General features: G+C 38.9%; 1 protein-coding gene across 4 annotated transcripts in view; it reads left to right on the top strand.

The window, feature by feature from the left end:
• celf5a (cugbp, Elav-like family member 5a) overlaps window positions 1-22834 on the top strand; it is a 691759-nt gene that overhangs the window by 654406 nt on the left and 14519 nt on the right. For 3 of the 4 annotated variants that reach the window (XM_061977890.1, XM_061977892.2, XM_061977889.1), the window contains exons 8-9: window positions 20690-20902; window positions 20983-21084. In XM_061977890.1, coding sequence (XP_061833874.1) covers window positions 20690-20902; window positions 20983-21084 — 315 coding nt within the window. The remainder of the gene's footprint in view (window positions 1-20689; window positions 20903-20982; window positions 21085-22834) is intronic. The other variant, XM_061977891.1, reaches the window with a different exon arrangement.

Below are 22834 nucleotides of genomic sequence, written 5' to 3'. Positions count from 1 at the left end.
AAAGCCAAACAAAAACATGATCAACAGACATGACAATAACGAGTTAACTCATGTGATTAATCACAAAAAAATTACATCAACATGTTGTATATTCTAGTTTCTTCAAAATAGCCACCCTTTGCTGTGATTACTTTTTCGCACACTCTTGGCATTCTCTCAATGAGCTTCAAGAGGTAGTCGCCTGAAATGGTTTTCACTTCACAGGTGTGCTTGAAGCTCATCGAGAGAATGCCAAGAGTGTGCAAGGCAGTAATCAGAGCTATTTTAAAGTGTCCGCCCTGAGATCGGTAGGTTATGAGTTCAAATCCCGGCCGAGTCATACCAAAGACTGTAAAAATGGGACCCATTACCTCCCTGCTTGGCACTCAGCATCAAGGGTTGGAATTGGGGGTTAAATCACCAAAAATGATTCCCGGGCGCGGCCACCGCTGCTGCTCACTGCTCCCCTCACCTCCCACGGGGTGAACAAGGGGATGGGTCAAATGCAGAGGACAAATTTCACCATACCTAGTGTGTGTGTGACAATCATTGGTACTTTAACTTTAACTTAACTTTGTTAAGTACATACCTCCACAGGTGTTCATTCATAGTTTTGATGCCTTCAGTGACAATCTACAATGTAAAATAGTCATGAAAATAAAGAAAACACACTGAATGAGGAGAAGGTGTGTCCAAACTTTTGGCCTTTACTGTACATCAAGTGTTGTAAATGTTTTGGACGCCATTGCTCCTGTCAAGGTTAGAATGGTTAAAAGTAGGCGCCATAGGGCAGTGTTTTTCAACCACTGTGCCGCGGCACACTAGTGTGCCGTGAGATACAGTCTGGTGTGCCGTGGGACATGATCTAACTTCACCTATTTGGGGTAAAAAAATATTTTTTGCAAACCAGTAATTATAGTCTGCAAATTATGTGTTGTTGTTGAGTGTCGGTGCTGTCTAGAGCTCGGCAGAGTAACCGTGTAATACTCTTCCATATCAGTAGGTGGCAGCCGGTAGCTAATTGCTTTGTAGATGTCGGAAACAGCGTGCAGATAAAAGGGTGTCTAATGCTTAAACAAAAAATAAACAAAAGGTGAGTTAGGGAAGGCTATGCAGAATTAAACTAAAACTGAACTGGCTACAAAGTAAACAAAAACAGAATTCTGGACGACAGCAAAGACTTACTGTGGAGCAAAGACGGCATCCACAAAGTACATCCGAACATGACATGACAATCAACAATTTCCCCACAAAGAAGGATAAAAACAACTGAAATATTCTTGATCGCTAAAACAAAGTAGATGCGGGAAATATCGCTCAAAGGAAGACATGAAACTGCTACAGGAAAATACCAAAAAAAGACAAAAAGCCACCAAAATAGGAGCGCAAGACAAGAAGTAAAACACTACACACAGGAAAACAGCAAAAAAGTCCAAATAAGTCAGGGTGTGATGTGACAGGTGGTGACAGTACACCTACTTTGAGACAAGAGCTATAGTGATGCATGCTTGGTTATGCTTTAAAGTCATACCCAACAATTGCGACGATGACTTTTTACTGTCAACTGAGTTTCGTTTTTTAATGATTTCTGCTGGTGGTGTGCCTCTGGATTTTGTCAATGCAAAAAAATGTGCCTTGGCTCAAAAAAGGTTGAAAAACACTGCCATAGGGTAATGAAGACTCGGTCTGGCCACAGAAAAAGGAGTGCCGCAAAGCCGAACGGAAATGGCGCGAATTACAGCTCCATACTCATTTTTACAATGAGTATTTACAATTAAATGTGGAATGAGTGAGAGGGGTTGGGATATTATAAGCATCTGCTTCATCCAACCCCTTTTCAAGCCTTGCATAAATGTCCCTGCCAAAGTGTAAAAAAAAAAAAAAAATGTGTGTTATTATACTGTGCAGGTTTGAAATAAATAATTCAATCAATCAAAACATTTATAAATAAAAGTTACATGTGCTCAACCAGACTTTGCGTCGAACGAGGGGAAAACATATGTTCTGAAATCATCATAAACTGTAGTAACAACTCCAGTTTGCTACAGTAAACAGACTAACAAACCCTCCAATTTCACTTCCAATAAAACTCAGTTCTGAATCAAAGTGTAATGACTTTGCAATATGCTTTCATGATAAAGTTCAAGGCATTAAAAATGTAATAAATCCTGGAAAACAAATAGCCACTTTGCAGCCAACAAGTCAACTACAGCTACCTCATTTCCCTCCTATCACTGACAAAACAGTTTAAGAGATCATCCACAGTCTGAATCCATCAACATGCAGCCTTGATGGGTTACCCACTAGAATTCTAAAGTCTGTGCTGAGCAGTTTGTTACCACAATTTGCTCATGTAGTTAACATCTCACTTCAGACTGGAACATTTACAAAGGCCTTAGAGGGGAACCCTTTTGCCTATCGTTCACAATCATTAAAGGGGAACATTATCACAATTTCAGAATTGTTAAAACCATTAAAAATCAGTTCCCAGTGGCTTATTATATTTTTCGAAGTTTTTTTCAAAATTTTACCGATCACGCAATATCCCTGAAAAAAGCTTCAAAGTGCCTGATTTTAACCACCCGTCCATTTTCCTGTGACGTCACATAGTGAAGCCAACACAAACAAACATGGCGGAAAGAACAGCAAGCTATAGCGACATTAGCTCGGATTCAGACTCGGATTTCAGCGGCTTAAGCGATTCAACAGATTACGAATGTATTGAAACGGATGGTTGTAGTGTGGAGGCAGGTAGCGAAAACGAAATTGAAGAAGAAACTGAAGCTATTGAGCCATATCGGTTTGAACCGTATGCAAGCGAAACCGACGAAAACGACACGACAGCCGGCGACACGGGAGAAAGCGAGGACGAATTCGGTGATCGCCTTCTAACCAACGATTGGTATGTGTTTGTTTGGCATTAAAGGAAACTAACAACTATGAACTAGGTTTACAGCATATGAAATACATTTGGCAACAACATGCACTTTGAGAGTGCAGACAGCCCAATTTTCATCAATTAATGTATTCTGTAGACATACCCTCATGTCAGCAGGCCAGGGAAGCTAGGGTCGATATTCTTCTCTTGATCATCTTCGGGACGGTGTGAGCCAAGACATCCAGAGGGTTTAGCTCGCTCGTCTGCGGGAACAAACTTCCGCCATTGCTTGCCGTGCTACCGAGGTCCTTTGTCCCTGAATTGCTCACACACTCCGGCAGATTCAATGGGGGTCTGGCGGCAGATTTCTTTGACTTTATTGTTGGAAATGCATCTGCTTTGAGTGTCGCAGGATATCCACACATTCTTGCCATCTCTGTCGTAGCATAGCTTTCGTCGGTAAAGTGTGCGGAACAAACGTCCAATTTCTTGCCACTTTCGCATCTTTGGGCCACTGGTGCAACTTGAATGCGTCCCTGTTCGTGTTGTTACACCCTCCGACAACACACCGACGAGGCATGATGTCTCCAAGGTACGGAAAACAGTTGAAAAAACGGAAAATAACAGAGCTGATTTGACTCGGTGTTTGAGAAAATGGTGGATTGCTTCCCGATGCGACGTCACGTTGTGACGTCATCGCTCCGAGAGCGAATATTAGAAAGGCGTTTAATTCGCCAAAATTCACCCATTTAGAGTTCGGAAATCGGTTAAAAAAATATATGGTCTTTTTTCTGCAACATCAAGGTATATATTGACACTTACATAAGTCTGGTGATAATGTTCCCCTTTAAGAGAGACAAGAACACACATTCCGTTTTGTTTTAGGATTTTAAAGATGATTAAAACAAACTCTCGGAAGATGCGGCTAATGGGAGTCACTGTTGTAGCCTTGAAAGCCCTCTAAAACTACTTCAAAACCCTCCATCAAGAATGTATATACACGCTGCCTGTCTATATATAATGTAGTAACTATGGGTGTGGGAAAAAATCGATTCGAATTCGAATCGCGATTCTCAGTGTGCGATTCAGAATCGATTCTCATTTTTTTTAAATTCCATCCATCCATCCATTTTCTACCGCTTATTCCCTTTGGGGTCGCGGGGGGCGCTGGAGCCTATCTCAGCTACAATCGGGCGGAAGGCGGGGTACACCCTGGACAAGTCGCCATCTCATCGCAGGGCCAACACAGATAGACAGACAACATTCACACTCACATCCACACACTAGGGCCAATTTAAAAATTGATTTTTTTAAATTTATTTATTCTTTTTTTTTTTTCTTTTTTTTTTTTTCTCTTTTTTTTTTTTATTTATTTATTTTTTTTTTTTAATTAATCAATCCAACAAAACAATACACAGCAATACCATAACAATGCAATCCAATTCCAAAACCAAACCCGACCCAGCAAACCTCAGAACTGCAATAAACAGAGCAATTGAGAGGAGACACAGAACAAACCAAAAGTAGTGAAACAAAAATTAATATTATCAACAACAGTATCAATATTGGTTACAATTTCAACATAGCAGTAATTAAAAATCCCTCATTGACATTATCATTAGACATTTATAAAAAAAAATAAAAAAAATAGAACAGTAGTGTCACAGTGGCTTACACTTGCATCACATCTCATAAACTTGACAACACACTGTGTCCAATATTTTCACAAAGATAAAATAAGTCATATTTTTGGTTCATTTAATAGTTAAAACAAATTTACATTATTGCAATCAGTTGATAAAACATTGTAATTACAATTATAAAAGCTTTTTTACAAAAATCTACTACTCTGCTTGCATGTCAGCAGACTGGAGTAGATCCTGCTGAAATCCTATGTATTGAATGAATAGAGAATCGTTTAGAATCGGGAAAAATATCGTTTTCGAATCGAGAATCGCGTTGAATCGAAAAAAATCGATTTTGAATCGAATCGTGACCCCAAGAATCGATATTGAATCGAATCGTGGGACACCCAAAGATTCGCAGCCCTAGTAGTAACAGACATGTTTATAACAATAGGTACCGTATTTTCCGCACTATAAGCCGCCCCGGGTTATTAGCCGCACCTTCAATGAATGGCATATTTCAAAACTTTGTCCACCTATAAGCCGCCCCGGACTATAAGCCGCGCCTACGCTGCGCTAAAGGGAATGTCAAAAAAACAGTCAGATAGGTCAGTCAAACTTTAATAATATATTAAAAACCAGCGTTCTAAAACTCTGTCCCAAAATGTACGCAAATGTGCAATCACAAACATAGTAAAATTCAAAATAGTGCAGAGCAATAGCAACATAATGTTGCTCGAACGTTAATGTCACAACACACAAAATAAACATAGCGCTCACTTTCTGAAGTTATTCTTCATTCGTAAATCCTTCGAATTCTTCGTCTTCGGTGTCCGAATTGAAAAGTTGGGCAAATGTGGGATCCAAAATGGCCGGTTCCGTCTCGTCGAAGTCATCGGAGTCAGTGTCACTGTTGTCCAGCAGTTCTGTGAATCCTGCCTTCCGGAAAGCTCGGACCACAGTTGTGACAGAAATATCTGCCCAGGCATTTACGATCCACTGGCAGATGTTGGCGTATGTCGTCCGGCGCTGTCTGCCTGTCTTAGTGAAGGTGTGTTCGCCTTCGGTCATCCATTGTTCCCACGCCGTTCGCAGTCGTGATTTGAATGCCCTGTTGACACCAATATCCAGCGGTTGGAGTTCTTTGGTTAATCCACCCGGAATGACGGCGAGTGTTGTATTTGTGTGCTTCACTTGTTTTTTGACACCATCTGTGATGTGGGCGCGCATAGAGTCGTATATCAACATGGACGGAGCTGTGTGAAAAAAGCCACCCGGCCTCTTCGCGTAAACTTCCCTTAACCACTCGCTCATCTTTTCTTCATCCATCCATCCCTTCGAGTTAGCTTTTATGATGACGCCGGCTGGAAAGTCTTTACAGATGTAAACACACAAAGGAAATGAAACGAAAATCCGCGCGCTTCTTCTTCTTCCGGGGGCGGGTGGTTGCTTACAGTAGAAAAAGAAGCGCTTCCTGTTCTTTGGGGGCGGGTGCTTACCTTGGCGGTTGCTTGCGTAGAAGAAGAAGCGCTTCCTGTTCTACCGGGAAAAAAGATGGCGGCTGTTTACCGAAGTTGCGAGACCGAAACTTTATGAAAATGAATCTTAATATTAATCCATATATAAAGCGCACCGGGTTAAAAGCCGCACTGTCAGCTTTTGAGTAAATTTGTGGTTTTTAGGTGCGGCTAATGGTGCAGAAAATACGGTAATATGATCAATATTTACTGTATTTTGATCATTTTAATCAATGCCAGAACTGATTTCTTCAGCGCGTTGATTGCCATTTTCGTAGCAGCGCACGCCCGACTTCCGGCAACAAATGTGTGTCCCTACTTCCAGAAATACATGCGTGGGTGTGATCTAATCGTGGCAGACTTGGTAACAGACAATGAAGACGACTATTTTTGGACAAATGAGGATTCACAGCCGTATCTTTTTGATCCGGCCCACGGATGAATGGTCTATGGCCCCTTTGGGATGATATTTGATTAGTATTAGAACCGGCCCGCAGGCCACAGCCGCCTGCTGCGGTTTTGCACGCACCAAGACTCCATCAGTGTTGGCGCTAGGAATTTTCAAAATAGGGTCCCAGGGACCCCATCAAGTCATTAAAATGGGGTCCCACGGTAAATTTTGAGGGTTCCACGTTCAGAAAACAAAAGATAAATATATGCATTATCCTGTTATATCTCACATTCTATATTGTGTTTTGGAAATAGGTTGTCATAAACGTTGCTTGATTCATTAAACAAAATAATACAAAAGAAAACACATTTGTATGCATATGTAAATTCATTGAGTTATAAACATTAATTCGCTTTCTTCTGGATCTAAACTTTACCGCCGCCGGTATTTCTTTCCGATATTTTTATTGTAATATATCCAGAATGTGTTCGTTCTATTTTTGGCCAAAGTAAGACAAAGAAAACAATCTGAAGTTGACTTTATTTTTTAGTTTTAAAGCCATGATTTTAATAGTCCGGCCCGCGTGTGCACAGATTTAAAATTAAAAATTCGTTTGACACCCCTCATCTAGTGGTACGCCAAAGAACCACTTAATAAAATTTTCAAACACAGTGTTACTGTTCAAACTATGTGTAATGTTACAGTGGCCAAAGTATTAAATACAAGTGTCAAATAAATCCTCTGCATTGTTTATAATTATATACAGTCTTGGTCAAAAGTTTACATACACTTGTAAAGAACATAATGTCATGGCTGTCCTGAGTTTCCAATAATTTCTACAACTCTTATTTTTTTGTGATAGAGTGATTGGAGCACATACTTGTTGGTCACAAAAAACATTCATGAAGTTTTTATGAATTTCTTATGGGTCTACTGAAAATGTGACCAAATCTGCTGGGTCAAAAGTATACATACAGCAATGTTAATATTTGCTTACATGTCCCTTGGCAAGTTTCACGGCAATAAGGCACTTTTGGTGGCCATCCACAAGCTTCTGGTTGAATTTTTGACCACTTCTCTTGACAAAATTGGTGCAGTTCAGCTAAATGTGTTGGTTTTCTGACATGGACTTGTTTCTTCAGCATTGTCCACACGTTTAAGTAAGGACTTTGGGAAGGCCATTCTAAAACCTAATTCTAGCCTGATTTAGCCATTCCTTTACCACTTTTGACGTGTGTTTGGGGTCATTGTCCTGTTGGAACACCCAACTGCGCCCAAGACCCAACTTCCGGGCTGATGATTTTAGGTTGTCCTGAAGAATTTGGAGGTAATCCTCCTTTTTCATTGTCCCATTTACTGTCTGTAAAGCATCAGTTCCATCGGGAGCAAAACAAGCCCAGAGCATAATACTACCACCACCATGCTTGACGGTAAGAATGGTGTTCCTGGGATTAAAGGCCTCACCTTTTCTCCCCCAAACATATTGCTGGGTATTGTGGCTAAACAGCTCAATTTTGGTTTCAACTGACATCACATGGACAAAGATAAGACCTTCTGGAGGAAAGTTATGTGTAAGAGTTGTAGAAATTATTGGAAACTCAAGACAGCCATGACATTATGTTCTTTACAAGTGTATGTACATTTTTGACCACGACTGTATATTTAGGCCTGCTAGGCCACTGTATTTTAATGTTGGTAATTATGGTGGTGCTTGGAGAGCCAAGTGTTTTCTGAGGTGGTACTTGGCAAAAAAAGAAAAAAAGGTTTGAGAACCACTGCTCGACATATTTTGATGTTAAGAACAGTATTTTTAAAAAGTATTTTTGCTAGTTTATCATATAATCCTAACTAAGAGTTTGTCAGAGAGAAACATTCACCCAAGTGGCCATTAGTTCACTATCCACATTCAAGTAGTTATTATTGGTGTGTCAGCTTGTCTGAAAAAGCTGCTCTGTTATTCATTTTTCCCAAAAAAAATCTGTCACACACACACCCCCCCCGTCCCCCCGTCCCCATCAAAAAATAAAAAAATATGCATCACAATTTAAATCAGTTAGATGAAAGCATCTGTTTGGAGTGCTTATTACTTGCTCCAGCGGCAGACAGTCCTCGTTGGCAGTAATGACTGCACTCTCCGTTCCTTGCTTGATTTGAATGTATAATTAGCATAATAAATACTTCTGTCGCACGCCCAGGCTCCTTTTTTTACCGTGTCGGCAATCACAGGAAAACTGCGGATCAAGAGTTTTTTCCTCCCCCCCCTCCATGTTGCGTCTCAGTGTAATTTTGCTTACTTGAGGGTAAAAGGTGGGACAACCTACAGGGCGTGGGCCACATGCAGCCCGGTAGAGCATGATCTAAAACAGTGGTTCTCAACCTTTTTTCAGTGATGTACCCCCTGTGAACATTTTTTTAATTCAAGTACCCCCTAATCAGAGCAAAGCATTTTTGGTTGAAAAAAAGAGATAACTAAGTAAAATACAGCACTATGTCATCAGTTTCTGATTTATTAAACTGTGTAACAGTGCAAAATATTGCTCATTTGTAGTGGTCTTTCTTGAACTATTTGGAAAAAAAGATATAAAAATAACTAAAAACTTGTTGAAAAATAAACAAGTGATTCAATTATAAATAAAGATTTCTACACATAGAAGTAATCATCAACTTAAAGTGCCCTCTTTGGAGATTGTAATAGAGATCCATCTGGATTCATGAACTTAATTCTAAACATTTCTTCACAAAAAAAAGAAATCTTTAACATCAATATTTATGGAACATGTCCACAAAAAATCTAGCTGTCAACACTGAATATTGCATTGTTGCATTTCTTTTCACAGTTCTTTTTGACAGACATTTTAGTGAGGGTCAAACCATTATGGCATGGGGGAAACTCTGGGTTTATGGTAATGAATGGAATAGCCTACTTGATTTGATGTTCAGTTTATGAACTTACATTCATATTTTGTTGAAGTATTATTCAATATATTTTTAAAGGATTTTTGAATTGTTGCTATTTTTAGAATATTTAAAAAAAATCTCACGTACCCCTTGGTATACCTTCAAGTACCCCCAGGGGTACCCGTACCCCCATTTGAGAACCACTGATCTAAAAGAAAACCAAAAACCTCAGAGGAACAAAGAACATTCTCTGAACAACTCTCAATACTACGCACAAAAAAATGATGGGTTATTTTGATAACCCAATTTATGAGTTAAGAGTGCTGGGTTCAATTTTGGAGTTTTTTTTTTATGAAGAGCAATCCATTATTTTGGGTTTTAAGGGTATCATTTTTAACTGAATTTCTGGGTTCTCAGAATTATGAACCATTTTTGGGTTGTTTTTCAATGAGTACTGCATTTTTGGGTAAAAGGCTTTTTTTTAATTAAAAAATTACGTTTTTCTTGAAGGGAATTTTATTAAGTATTCATCTCATTAACATTATTTAATGTTATGTTTGTTTAGTTTTTGACTCCCTCAGTTCCTGTTTTGAGCACCCCTGGGTTTGTGTTTTAGTTGCCATGATTGCAGATTGTTTTCACCTGCCTCTGATTAGTGATCGGGACGCTCACCTGCTACTGGGCACTAATCAGAGAGCTACTTATTCCCTGCTTTTCGCCACACTCAGTCTGGCTTTCTTATTTGCTTCCTTGAAACAGTTACGACGGCTACTAATTTGATTCCTGAGCTAAGCTTCGCCTTTCTTGTTTGTCTGTTTACATGTTAAGTTTTTTTGTTAGCTTCCCGTGCTATCGGCACGCTGGTGCTCTTTTTTTTTTGTATCCCGCATGATTTATGGACATTAAATAATTTCCTTACCTGCACTTTGCCTCCGGAGTCCCGTCTGCATCCTGGGAGAACGATCCACCCAGTAAAATGCGACCCCGCTGTGACGACTATGACCATACATGGCAATTTTTGTAAAAAAAAATATCTTGCTTTTGAGAATATATTAATGGAATAAAAATCATTTTGATCAGTAGTTGGGAAGGAGTCGGACAAACGAGCAGTAAAATGTATCATTTTTAACCAACTGTTGGGTCAAGGAGCGCTAAATTAGTAGGGGTTTGGAATAACCCAACATTGTAGTGAGCATAACTCATCTTTTGTGTTAAATAAATTCAACCCAAAAGTTGGGTTATGAATCAACCAACATTGAGTTAGCATAACTCAACTTGTGGGTTAAATAATTCGACCCAATAGTTTGGTTGGGAATAACCCAACCCAACCCAACTCAACTTTTTGGTTAAATAATTCAACTCAAAAGTTGGGTTGAAAAAATTAACCCAAAATGTTGAGTTAAAATAACTCAAAAAAGGGGTTTGTCCTTTTCTGAATCAGCAGTTGGGTTATTTTTTAACCCTACATTTTGTAGTGTGTAATATTAGCTCCACACTATGAGAGATGACCTGGATGGTGATACTGGGTCAACACGGTCATCAAAATCATTGTAAAGCTGGTATCTTCCAACATTAAGATATATCGTTGCTTACATATTTCAGTGCTCACTACAATATATATGCTAATGCTTATTCCCGGCGGTGATAAAAACCAGCGGCTCATCCCCGTTTGTCACAATCTCCCTTTGCAGCCCACCCCATAACCCCCCATGTCATGCCCTGGCACTTATGTAATTGTGTGTAAAGGGCACACGGTACCACCCCCAAAGTACGGTAACGCAAAATGAATCAGCCTGATGACAGGGACGCTACAATTTATACAGCACTGGAGGTTGGAGTGTGATGTGGCCTTCCTTCCGTTAGCGGGCTAAGAGCCACTGGTTAAAGAACGAGAGCGGCGCTCTCCAGGGTCCTGCATGGCGGGAGAAAGGACAGAAGCTGCAGGCTAATTCATCACAGTCCCACAGGAAGCAAGCAATGGTGGGGGGTGTTCAGGGGAAAGAAGTGTAAATGACACAACAGTCCTTTTATGACTAACGGGGCGTTTTTGCACTATATTGTTTGGATCTGATACGGGATAAAAACGATGCCATAAAGCTTTTGAACGAAACAAAGAGTATAGTGGAACCTCCATTTACAAACTTGCTGGTTCTTGAACATGGTTAGTAAATCAAAAAGTTTGTAAATTATAGCCGAGTTCCCCATTAGAATCAATGTAAACATGAATATTTGGTTCTAGCCTCTACAAAAGTCCCAATTTTAGTAAAAAAAAAACTGCGCACTTTGAAGAGACTAAAATGTTTATGTATATATGTATGTTTATATGTACATACCAGGGGGTGATCAAGGGTGATGGGTCAAATGCAGAGAATCATTTCGCCACACCTAGTGTGTGTGACAATCATTGGTACTTTAACTTTATTAACTTAATATACATATGTGTGTGTGTATGTATACACACACATATATATATATATATATATATATATATATATATATATCCAAAACCAGTGAAGTTGGCACATTGTGTAAATCTTAAATAAAAACAGAATACAATGATTTGCAAATCCTTTTCGACTTATATTCAATTGAATAGACTGCAAAGACAAAATATTTAATGTTCGAACTGAGAAACTTTTTTTTTTTTGCAAATAATTAGGGATGTCCGATACTGGCTTTTTGCCGATATGCGATATTCCGATATTGTCCAACTCTTTAATTACCGATACCGATATCAACCGATACCGATATATGCAGTCGTAGGATTAACACATTATTATGCCGAATTTGGACAACCAGGTATGGTGAGGATAAGGTACTTTTTTTTTTTTTTTTATTAATAAAATAAGATAAATAAATTAAAAACATTTTCTTGAATAAAAAAGAAAGTAAAACAATATAAAAACAGTTACATAGAAACTAGTAATTAATGAAAATGAGTAAAATTAACTGTTAAAGGTTAGTACTATTAGTGGACCAGCAGATACGGACTGTATCCCTTGCAGACTGTATTGATATATATTGACAGAGGTGGGTAGAGTAGCCAGAAATTGTACTCAAGTAAGAGTACTGTTACTTAAGAGATTTATTACTCAAGTAAAAGTAAGGAGTAGTCACCCAAATATTTACTTGAGTAAAAGTAAAAAGTATGTTGTGAAAAAACTACTCAAGTACTGAGTAACTGATGAGTAACATACACACACATATCATATATATATACACACCCACATATATATATACACACACATATATATATATATATATATATATATATATATATATATATATATATATATATATATATATAAATATACATACACACATATATATATATATATATATATATATATATATATATATATATATATATATATATATATATATATATATACACACACACACATATATATATACATACATTGATATATACAGTATATAATTTATATTTATTTATTTTGCCGTTTTTGTTTACATGTTAAAGGTGTTTTAATGAATATACATGCATGTTTAACACATATAGATTCCTTTCTTTCATGAAGACAAGAATATAAGTTGGTGTATTACCTGATTCTGATGACTTGCATTGATTGTAATCAGACAGTAGTGCTGATAACGTCCACGTTTTCAAATGGAGGAGAAAAAAAGTTCCTCCTTTCTGTCTAATACCACATGAAAGTGGTTGGTTTTTGGCATCTTGTTTGTCCAGCTTCCATATTCGTTTTTATACACTTTACAAGAAATACATTGGCGGCAAACTCCGTAGCTTGCTAGCTTGTTTGCGCTGGCTTTCGGAGACTCTTATTTTGAAAGCGCAGGCGCGATGGAGCGGCACTTTTATTGTGAAGACAGGAACTGTGCAGTCAGTCTTTAGGCTTTTGACGGGATGTACGGTTGAAATAAAAAAAAGGGTCTTTTTTCCTTCACACTTTTGATTGATTGGAACTTTTATTAGTAGATTGCACAGTACAGTACATATTCCGTACAATTAACCACTAAATGGTAACACCCGAATAAGTTTTTCAACTTGTTTAAGTCAGGTCATGTGACCCCTGGCTCTGTTTGATTGGTCCAACGTCACCAGTGACTGCATCTGATTGGTGGAACGTAGTGAACGTCACCAGTGACTGTATTTGTTGAAACGCAGGCACTATGAAGGTCTGTCTGACAGACCAAAACAAACAAAGCGTGCATCAACAGATCGATAAAAATTAGTAGCGAGTAGCGAGCTGAATGTAGATAAAAGTAGCGGAGTAAAAGTAGCGTTTCTTCTCTATAAATATACTCAAGTAAAAGTAAAAGTATGTTGCATTAAAACTACTTTTAGAAGTACAATTTATCCCAAAAGTTACTCAAGTAGATGTAACGGAGTAAATGTAGCGCGTTACTGCCCACCTCTGTATATTGATATATAATGTAGGAACCAGAATATTAATAACAGAAAGAAACAACCCTTTTGTGTGAATGAGTGTATGGGTGAGGGAGGTTTTTTGGGTTGGTGCACTAATTGTAAGTGTATCTTGTGTTTTTTATGTTGATTTAATTAAAAAAAAAAAAAAAGATACCGATAATAAAAAAAAACGATACCAATAATTTCCGATATTACATTTTAACGCATTTATCGGCCGATAATATCGGCAGGCCAATATTATCGGACATCCCTACAAAAAATCATTAACTTAGAATTTAATGGCAGCAACACATTGCAAAAAAAGTTGGCACAGGGGCATTTTTACCACTGTGTTACATGGCCTTTCCTTTTAACAACACTCAGTAAATGTTTGGGAACTGAGGAGACCAATTTCTGAAGCTTTTCAGGTGGACTTCTTACCCGTTCTTGCTTGATGTACAACTTAAGTTGATCAACAGTCCGGGCTCTCCGTTGTTGTATTTTAGGCTTCATAATGCGCCACACATTTTCAATGGGAGACAGGTCTGGACTACAGGCAGGCCAGTTTAGTACCCGCACTCTTTTACTACGAAGCCACGCTGTTGTAAGACGTGGCTTGGCATTGTCTTGCTGAAATAAGCAGGGGCGTCCATAATAACGTTGCTTGGATGGCAACATATGTTGCTCCAAAACCTTTATGTACCTTTCAGCATTAATGGTGCCTTCACAGATGTCTAAGTTACCCATGCCTTGGGCACTAATGCACCCCTATACCATCACAGATGCTGGCTTATGAACGTTGCGCGTACAACAGTGGTTCTTTTCCTCTTTGTTCCGGAGGACACGACGTCCACAGTTTCCAAAAACAATTTGAAATGTGGACTCGTCAGACCACAGAACACTTTTCCACTCTGCATCAGAGTGGAAAAGGGCGTTTCTGGGTGTTGTTGATAAATGGCTTTGGCTTTGCACAGTAGAGTTTTTTTTTTTGTTTGTTTGTTTTTTTGTGTCCTGTCCAGCTTCTCAGGCAAATCATATAGTTGATGTAGATGCCCATGTCGGCTGTTCAGATTTACTTTACAAAAGAGAAGTGTAGGATACTTCTCTTGTTGCCTTATTTGTATTTGACTTTATTAAATGTATTTATAATATCATTTAGTGCAGCCGGGCCGGAGCAGGAGGGGATAGAAAGAGAAAAAAAAAGAAGACAGAGGGGGAAATTGTGGGGACAAGAGGGGGATTAGACAGAGAGACAAAAACAACAACAGCAAACAACAACAACAACAACAACAATAGAGCAACATCAGCAAATATGACATGTACAAATATGATGGTAAAAGTAATAGCAAATAAGCAGTTAGCGAAAAATAAAAAATAATACAGAAATGACAATGAGCATTATTACACTACAAATGGATCAATACAAATACCAATAGAAATAGCGCTATTGATAATGAACAATACCAATAATTTACCTTTATTATCAACAATACAGTTGTTTAAATGCAACAATACATATACGTAATGATAACTTGAGATACGAACGAATGCAGAAAAATGGAGGGGAAGAAAGAGAAGCAACCTACATTAACCTTGTAGATTGTTATAGTCACAATAGGTTAAGCTTTGTCAGTGTGCCATGTGTTACACCCAGTTTACCCTAGGGCAACAACGTTAATATATGTTTGATGAAACGTGATTATGTGCATGAGTGTAAGTATGCATATGTACTTGTATATGCACAGAATGTGTATATGTGTTTGTACAATGAATGTATATGTACAGAATGTGTATATGTGTTTGTACAGTGAATGTATATGTACAGTATGTGTATGTGTATGTTTGTATATTGAATGTGCGTGTGGATGTACGAACATTAGGTAGGTAAATATGTACTGTATTTGTGTATGTATGTGGGAGCGTAGGTACCTATGTACGTATGTGAGCATATGTGAATTTGCATGTACAATACATTCGACACACAGTAGAGTTTTAACGCCCCCGTCTGATGGTGCTCTGTCCTCAGCACCATGGACAGAGGTGGCAAAATCTCCCTCCGCAAATATATACAATATATAACAAATCCCAATTACCACGTACAATATTACAGTATATGTAACAGCTGTAGCAAAAAAAAAGGGGCAGCATAAAGTAAAGAGTAGATCCAGCAGAAACTATACATTATAAATAAAGAGAGGTAGCTAACATAGAAGAAAATTCAAATATTTTATCCCAGAAAATTATTGCAGACCATTCTCAAACATGATCAAATCAATAATCAGCAATCATTGTCATTTTTTTTAATGTTATTGTAATGCTTGGATTACTACCATTAGCTATGGATATTATTGTGCTGGTACAAAAACAACATGGTTGCACTGCCTCATAGTGAGGAATGCAGCATCAACTGTGATTCACGTCAGCAAATACCGGTCCTGAGTGTGAGTCGTTGAAAAGTGGAGTCGGGAAATGTATTTCCTATGAATACTGTGTGTATCATCCCATTAGCCTAAACCTCGGTGTGGCGCGATCGTCGATGCCTCGACGTGGTCCTCTGCCAGCATGATGGGAACATGACTTGCTGTCGCGTTTCCGTGACAACCGCACAAAACTCCCCAAAGTCCCCGCCCCCTTCCGCTGTCCAATCAGGGCGAAGGTTTCCAGATTGAGTGGTGGTCCTCAGGGGAGCTGTACTTCAGCGAGCACGAATGCTTCGCCACAGAGGCCCCCCCTTTTTTTTCCAGAGAGGCCATCACGGCGTGAGATTCAAGCTCAAAATGGGTACTTTGGCGTTCCTGGCATAATTGGAAACACTTTCCGAAGGAGGGCCCTTTAAAAAGGCATTGCATGAGAGCGGACGGCGAGCAACCAATTTCCATTCCGCTCATGAACTGTCCTGCCGCTGCCTCTCAGGCATGCAGGAAACATGTTGTGACCTGCACATTTGTGTACTGTTGTGTATGTGTGTGTGTACTGTGTAACATGTTTTTGTTTTCGCAAGCTGCGTCTCCAGGCAAATGTCTCTCTAAATGTTTCCATCAAGTTTTCTGTTGCTCGCACAAACTACACAGCCGTGTTGTTACACAGGTTGGCTTCCTGATGCGCCATGACAAATAGCGCATCTTTGACAACACCCGTGTCCTTGCATTAGTCGGGAAATGCGTAGCTCAACATGGTCGCCCAACCCTTTTTTTGCACAATGCTGACGAGTGTGTGTGTTTGTGTGTGTGTGTCAATTTGCCCAAATTGTGTTCTACAGTAGGAAGGGTGATTCATTTGGCTTCATTCGTCACGGTTCACCTGACACATGAAACGTGTCAAATTAGGGGGTTGCACTATTTACTTTAGCCACCAGATGGCAGTAGAATGTTCAATATTTTAAAATGTGTTTTGTGGAAATTCCAACTTTGACCACAGCGTCAGTTGCTGTGTAGAGTGGCGCTTTCTATCATTTTTAGCAGGCCGCATTCCTCTCTTTGGAGATTACCTAGGAATGCTGCCATATGAATCCCTCCCCGACTGTATGTGTCACCTAATCAAAGTGCATTATTGTGCATTTAAAATGTCACAATTGGGAGGAACAGAAGGAGTTGATTTCCCTTTTGAGGTACAATCTGACAATAAACACAATAAAATGTGTGATCATATGGCAAATTAAAGTAGAATGTCCTGTTTTGCTTTGGGGTACTGTTGAATAACTGCCAGTGTATATAATACACCTGAGAAATAATTGGAGATTGATATGTTCAAATTTAACATGAAAAAAAAACCTTTGTATAGAAAAATTATGAATACTGGAGTACCACAATTTAAATTATGGCCAAAAATACAGAAAAAAGTTACTAAACGGACAAAAAAAGGCAACCTTTGTCTCTTAAGGGGTTAAGTAACGTGTTCCTGCTGTTTTCCTGGTAACTAAGAAAGGATGCATCTAAAACACAATTTGCAGTAGTATTTTCAGAGAACCTCTCAGCTCCGTCACATAGTTCTTCACATTTAAAAATCGAAATGGCCAACATCCTGTGCATAGGTTTGTTGATGATTTTGGACTTCTTTTTTTTTTTTACTAAACCAGCATTAATTGGACACACATAGGGTCGGGTCGTATTATTATCACTTCCTCCAGGTGGAACTACTGAGCAGGTGTTGTCCTTTGTGATCTAAATATTTTTACTAGGAGGCATATATTTGCAAAACATTTTTAAATTAGTAGTATGTTTAAAACCCCAAAAGTTGTATGTAGTTGTCGGACCAATAATAATAATAATGAAAATGATAATAATAATAATAATAATAATAATAAAGGGTATTTGCAGCTGTATGCTCAGGACTCAAAACACAAACATGTACAACTACCAAAATAAAGGGCATACCATGTGTTAGTAGTCAGCAACCTGCTGACTCCTTTCCCCTATGTCGCCGAAGAAAACAACATAATATAGTGGAACCTCGATTTACGAACTTAATGCGTTCTTGAGCGGCGTTCGTGAATGGAAATGTTTGTATATGGAAGCACATTTCCCCAAAGGAAACGATGTAAACATGAATAAATGGGTTCCAGTCTCGACAACAGTCTCTATTTTAGTAAAGGTTTGTACACTTTGAACACAACATAAAGTGCTACACAGTACTTTATATCAAACAAACATAACATCGGGGTGATGGACAACTTTTTATTCAAAAACAACTAGGTGGCGTGTCCTCATTTTCATCCACCCTGCAACAACAAGCACACACACTGTCACTAGCCCTGTGGTGCACTCACAATTTGGAATCACAAAACTCCTTAGCTTTAACACAAAACTCCTTATCTTTAACAACATTTAAAAATTTTAAAAATATTCCTACACAGTGACAAGTTTCGTACACCAAAGATATTCTTACTCTGTCGGTGGTCAGTAAATTGAATAGTTCGCAGAATGAGGGATTTGTAATTCGAGGTTTCTGTTGTGCGTACAGGAGGAAGGAGACGGCACAGACAGGAGGGGTGTCGTTTAAGCTCTCTTTATCTATATATATATATATATATACTGTATATATATATATATATATATATATATATATATATATATATATATATATATACAGTCGTGCTCATAAGTTTACATACCCTGGGAGAATTTATGATTTCTTGGCCATTCTTCAGAGAATATGAATGATAACACAAAAACTTTATTTATTTATAACCTTTCTTCCACTCATGCTTAATGGTTGTGTGAAGCTATTTATTGGCAAACAACTGTGTTTACTCTTTTTAAATCAAAATGACAAAAGAAAGTACCCAAATGACCCTGATCAAAAGTTTACATACCCCAATGACTTTCATCTGATAACATGCACAAAAGTTGACACAAACAGGTTTGAATGGCTAATCAAAGTTCCAATCCTCACCTGTGACATGTTTGTTTGTAATTAATGTGTGTGTATAAAAGGTCAGTGAGTTTCTGGGCTTCTGACAGACCATTGCATCTTTCATCCAGTGCTGCACAGATGTTTCTGGATTCTGAGTCATGGGGAAGGCAAAAGAATTGTCAAATGATCTGCGAGATGCAAAGAAAAATCCACAAATAACTTCAGCTGAAATACAGGACTCTGAAAAATTGTGGTGTGGCTGTTTGAAGATGCACAATAAGGAGGCACTTGAAGAGAAATGGGCTGCATGGTCGAGTGGCCAAAAAGTTACATTTTGGTCTCATCACTCCAAATTATTTTGTTCCAGAAGTTTTGAGGCTTGTCTCTGTGCTGTTTGGCGTAATGTAAGCGGGATACTTTGTGACATTTGCGCAGAAATGGCTTTCTTCTGGCGACTCGCCCATGCAGCACATTTTACTTCAAGTGCCTCCTTATTGTGCATCTTGAAACAGCCACACCACAATTATTCAGAGAGTCCTGTATTTCAGCTGAAGTTATTTGTGGATTTTTCTTTGCATCCCGAACAATTTTCCTGGCAGTTGTGGCTGAAATCTTTGCTGGTCTACCTGAATCCCTCCTTTTCCACTTCTTAATCAGCGTTTGAACACTGCTGATTGGCATTCTCAATTCCTTGGATATCTTTTTATACCCATTTCCTGTTTTATGCAGTTCAATTATCTTTTCTCGCAGATCCTTTGACAATTATTTTGCCTTCCCCATGACTCAGAATCCAGAAACATCTGTGCAGCACTGGATGAAAGATGCAATGGTCTGTCAGAAGCCCAGAAACTCACTGACCTTTTATACACACACATTAATTACAAACAGGTCACAGGTGATTGGAACCTTGATTAGCCACTCAAACCTGTTTGTGTCAACTTTTGTGCATGTTATCAGATCAAAGTCACTGGGGTATGTAAACTTTTGATCAGGGTCATTTGGGTACTTTCTTTTGTCATTTTGATTTAAAACGAGTAAACACAGTTGTTTGCCAATAAATAGCTTCACACAACCATTAAGCATGAGTGGACAAAAGGTTTTTGTGTTATCATTCATATTCTCTAAAGAATGGCCAATAAATCATAAGTTCTCCCAGGGTATGTAAACTTATGAGCACAACTGTGTGTGTGTGTATATCAGTCCCGGAGGGGAAAGGCATGCTCGTAGGTCCGTGAGCACAGGCAGGAAGTCGGGGCAATAGCGAGGCGTCAAAAGTCAGGGAACCAGAGGGAACGCGGGGAGACGAGACACACAGCTTGTGACGTGGGAACGAAGACAGGCTGCAGAGAGGCGACAAGGAGGACACGAGACAAATAAACACGACGGGGGAGAAAACACAGAGAGAGAAACGAATGCATAGAGCTAGACAGGTTTGGCTTACTGTACATGACAGGTAGCTACGTTCTGGCCCGGGATAGGTTGTGCTGGTTTAAGAAGGCAGGTCTCATCATCAGTTTCAGGTGTGTTGACTGCCGGCGATTGATTGCAGCTGCCTGCTGCAGCCGGACTGGCACGCGCAGTATAACGTGCGCCCGGGCCGTGACAGTTTCACTAAATCTGAAATTCAATGAATCGTCAGTGGTGCCCTCTTTCTCCCCTCAGGCCTCAGTTCTCCGCCAGCCAACATCACCACATCCGCCGTGCCCAGCATCGTCACACCCATTGTCAACGGATTCACCGGCATCCACCATCAGCCAAACGGACACCCCACCGTGGAGACGGTCTACACCAACGGCCTGCCGCCTTACTCCACCCAGAGCCCCACAGCCGCCGACACCCTGCAGCAAGCCTTCACCGGAGTACAGCAGTACACAGGTAAACGCCTACCGCTTTTTTGCCCGTCAGGTCTTGTCCGATAGACCGTACGTCTTACCGTGACGCCATTGTTCTCCTAGCAATATACCCGGCCACTACACTGACACCTATCGGCCAGACGCTGCCCCAGGCGCCGCAGGTCATCCAGCAGCAACAGCAGCAGCAGCAGAGAGAAGGTGAGGGTGAGAGAAAATTATTACTTTTGTACATTTATAACAAAGATAAGCATGAGAGGACAATATTTATTTGGCGTTGTCATGATACAACACTGTTAATGTCACCTGTTTACACGTACACATACACGCCAACTCAGAAGTGTATTATAACTGGTGATGATTAGTTTCTTCTTTTGAATGTCACAGTTAGTGTTGTCCCGATACCAATATTTTGGTACTAAAATGTATTTCGATACTTTTCGGTACTTTCCGATACTTTTCTAAATAAAGGGGACCACAAAAAATTGCATTATTGGCATTATTTTAACAAAAAATCTTAGGGTTCATTAAAGATATGTTTATTATTGCAAGTTAGTCCTTAAATAAAATAGTGAACATACAAGACAACTTGTCTTTTAGTAGTAAGTAAACAAACAAAGGCTCCTAATTTAGTCTGCGGACATATGCAGTAACATATTGTGAATTATGTTTATATAGCGCTTTTCTCTAGTGACTCAAAGCGCTTTTACATAGTGAAACCCATTATCTAAGTTACATTTAAACCCGTGTGGGTGGCACTGGGAGCAGGTGGGTAAAGCGTCTTGCCAAAGGACACAACGGCAGTGACGAGGATGGCGGAAGCGGGGATCGAACCTGGAACCCTCAAGTTGCTGGCACAGCCACTCTACCAACCGAGCTATACCGCCCCAAACTTTTTGTGTCATTTTCTATTCTATTATTTTGTCAAAACTATTAAGGACAAAGTGACAGAAAATGAATTATTAATCTACTTGTTCATTTACTGTTAATATCTGCTTACTTTCTCTTTTAACATGTTCTATGTACTCTTCTGTTAAAATGTAATAATCACTTATTCTTCTGTTGTTTGATACTTTACATTAGTTTTAGATGATACCATGAATTTGGGTTTCAATCAGATACCAAGTCGTTACAGGACCGATTCATTAGTATCGCGGTACTATACTAAACCGGTATACCGTACAACCCTAGTAAGAACCATGAATAAGAATCAAAAATAAAAAACGAGTAAAACATATTATGGGGTAAAAAATACATAAATACCGTACATTTACAATAAATAAATAGACAAAATTAAAATCTAGCATAACTAAAAAGAAATAAAAAGAAAAATTACAAATTTAATAAAATTAATAAATATTAGTGCAGCTGAGATAGGCTCCAGCACCCCCGGCGACCCCAAAAAGGACAAGCGGTAGAAAATGGATGGATAGTTAAAGTCAAATAAAAAAGATAGGTCTTCAGGCTATTCTTACAAACATGAAAGTTCACTGCAGCCCTGAGTTCCTCCGGCAAGCTGTTCCATAGACAGAATAGTTTAATAGACATTGTGTCTTGACTTGCCGGAGGGTCTCAGGGTCCGTGAGGGTTCATACGGTAAAAGCAACAAAAAAAAAGAAGGCCCAATACTTTAAAAACATTAATAAACCATAAGAAGAACCTTTAAAATTAATCCTGAAACACACAGGGAGCCAATGCAGTGATTTTAAAACTGGTGTAATGTGTTCCAGATACGTAGACTTAGACAAACTTTATTGATCCACAAGGGAAATTGTTCCATAAATACAAATATTAATACAAAAAATATTTTATAAAGAATAACTCTAGCTGTACAGACATAAAACAATGTAAAATGTATATATATTACAAATAAAATGGATAAATAAATAATTAACATCACTTTTATTGAAAACTCTGTTGGCTAAAGAAAAGAGAAAGAAGAGGGGAGGGAAGAGCC

Source organism: Nerophis lumbriciformis, linkage group LG18 (assembly GCF_033978685.3).
Source record: "Nerophis lumbriciformis linkage group LG18, RoL_Nlum_v2.1, whole genome shotgun sequence".
NCBI classification, from domain to species: domain Eukaryota; kingdom Metazoa; phylum Chordata; class Actinopteri; order Syngnathiformes; family Syngnathidae; genus Nerophis; species Nerophis lumbriciformis.
Note: the sequence above shows the minus strand (reverse complement) of the source record. Positions and strands in the feature narration are given on the sequence as shown.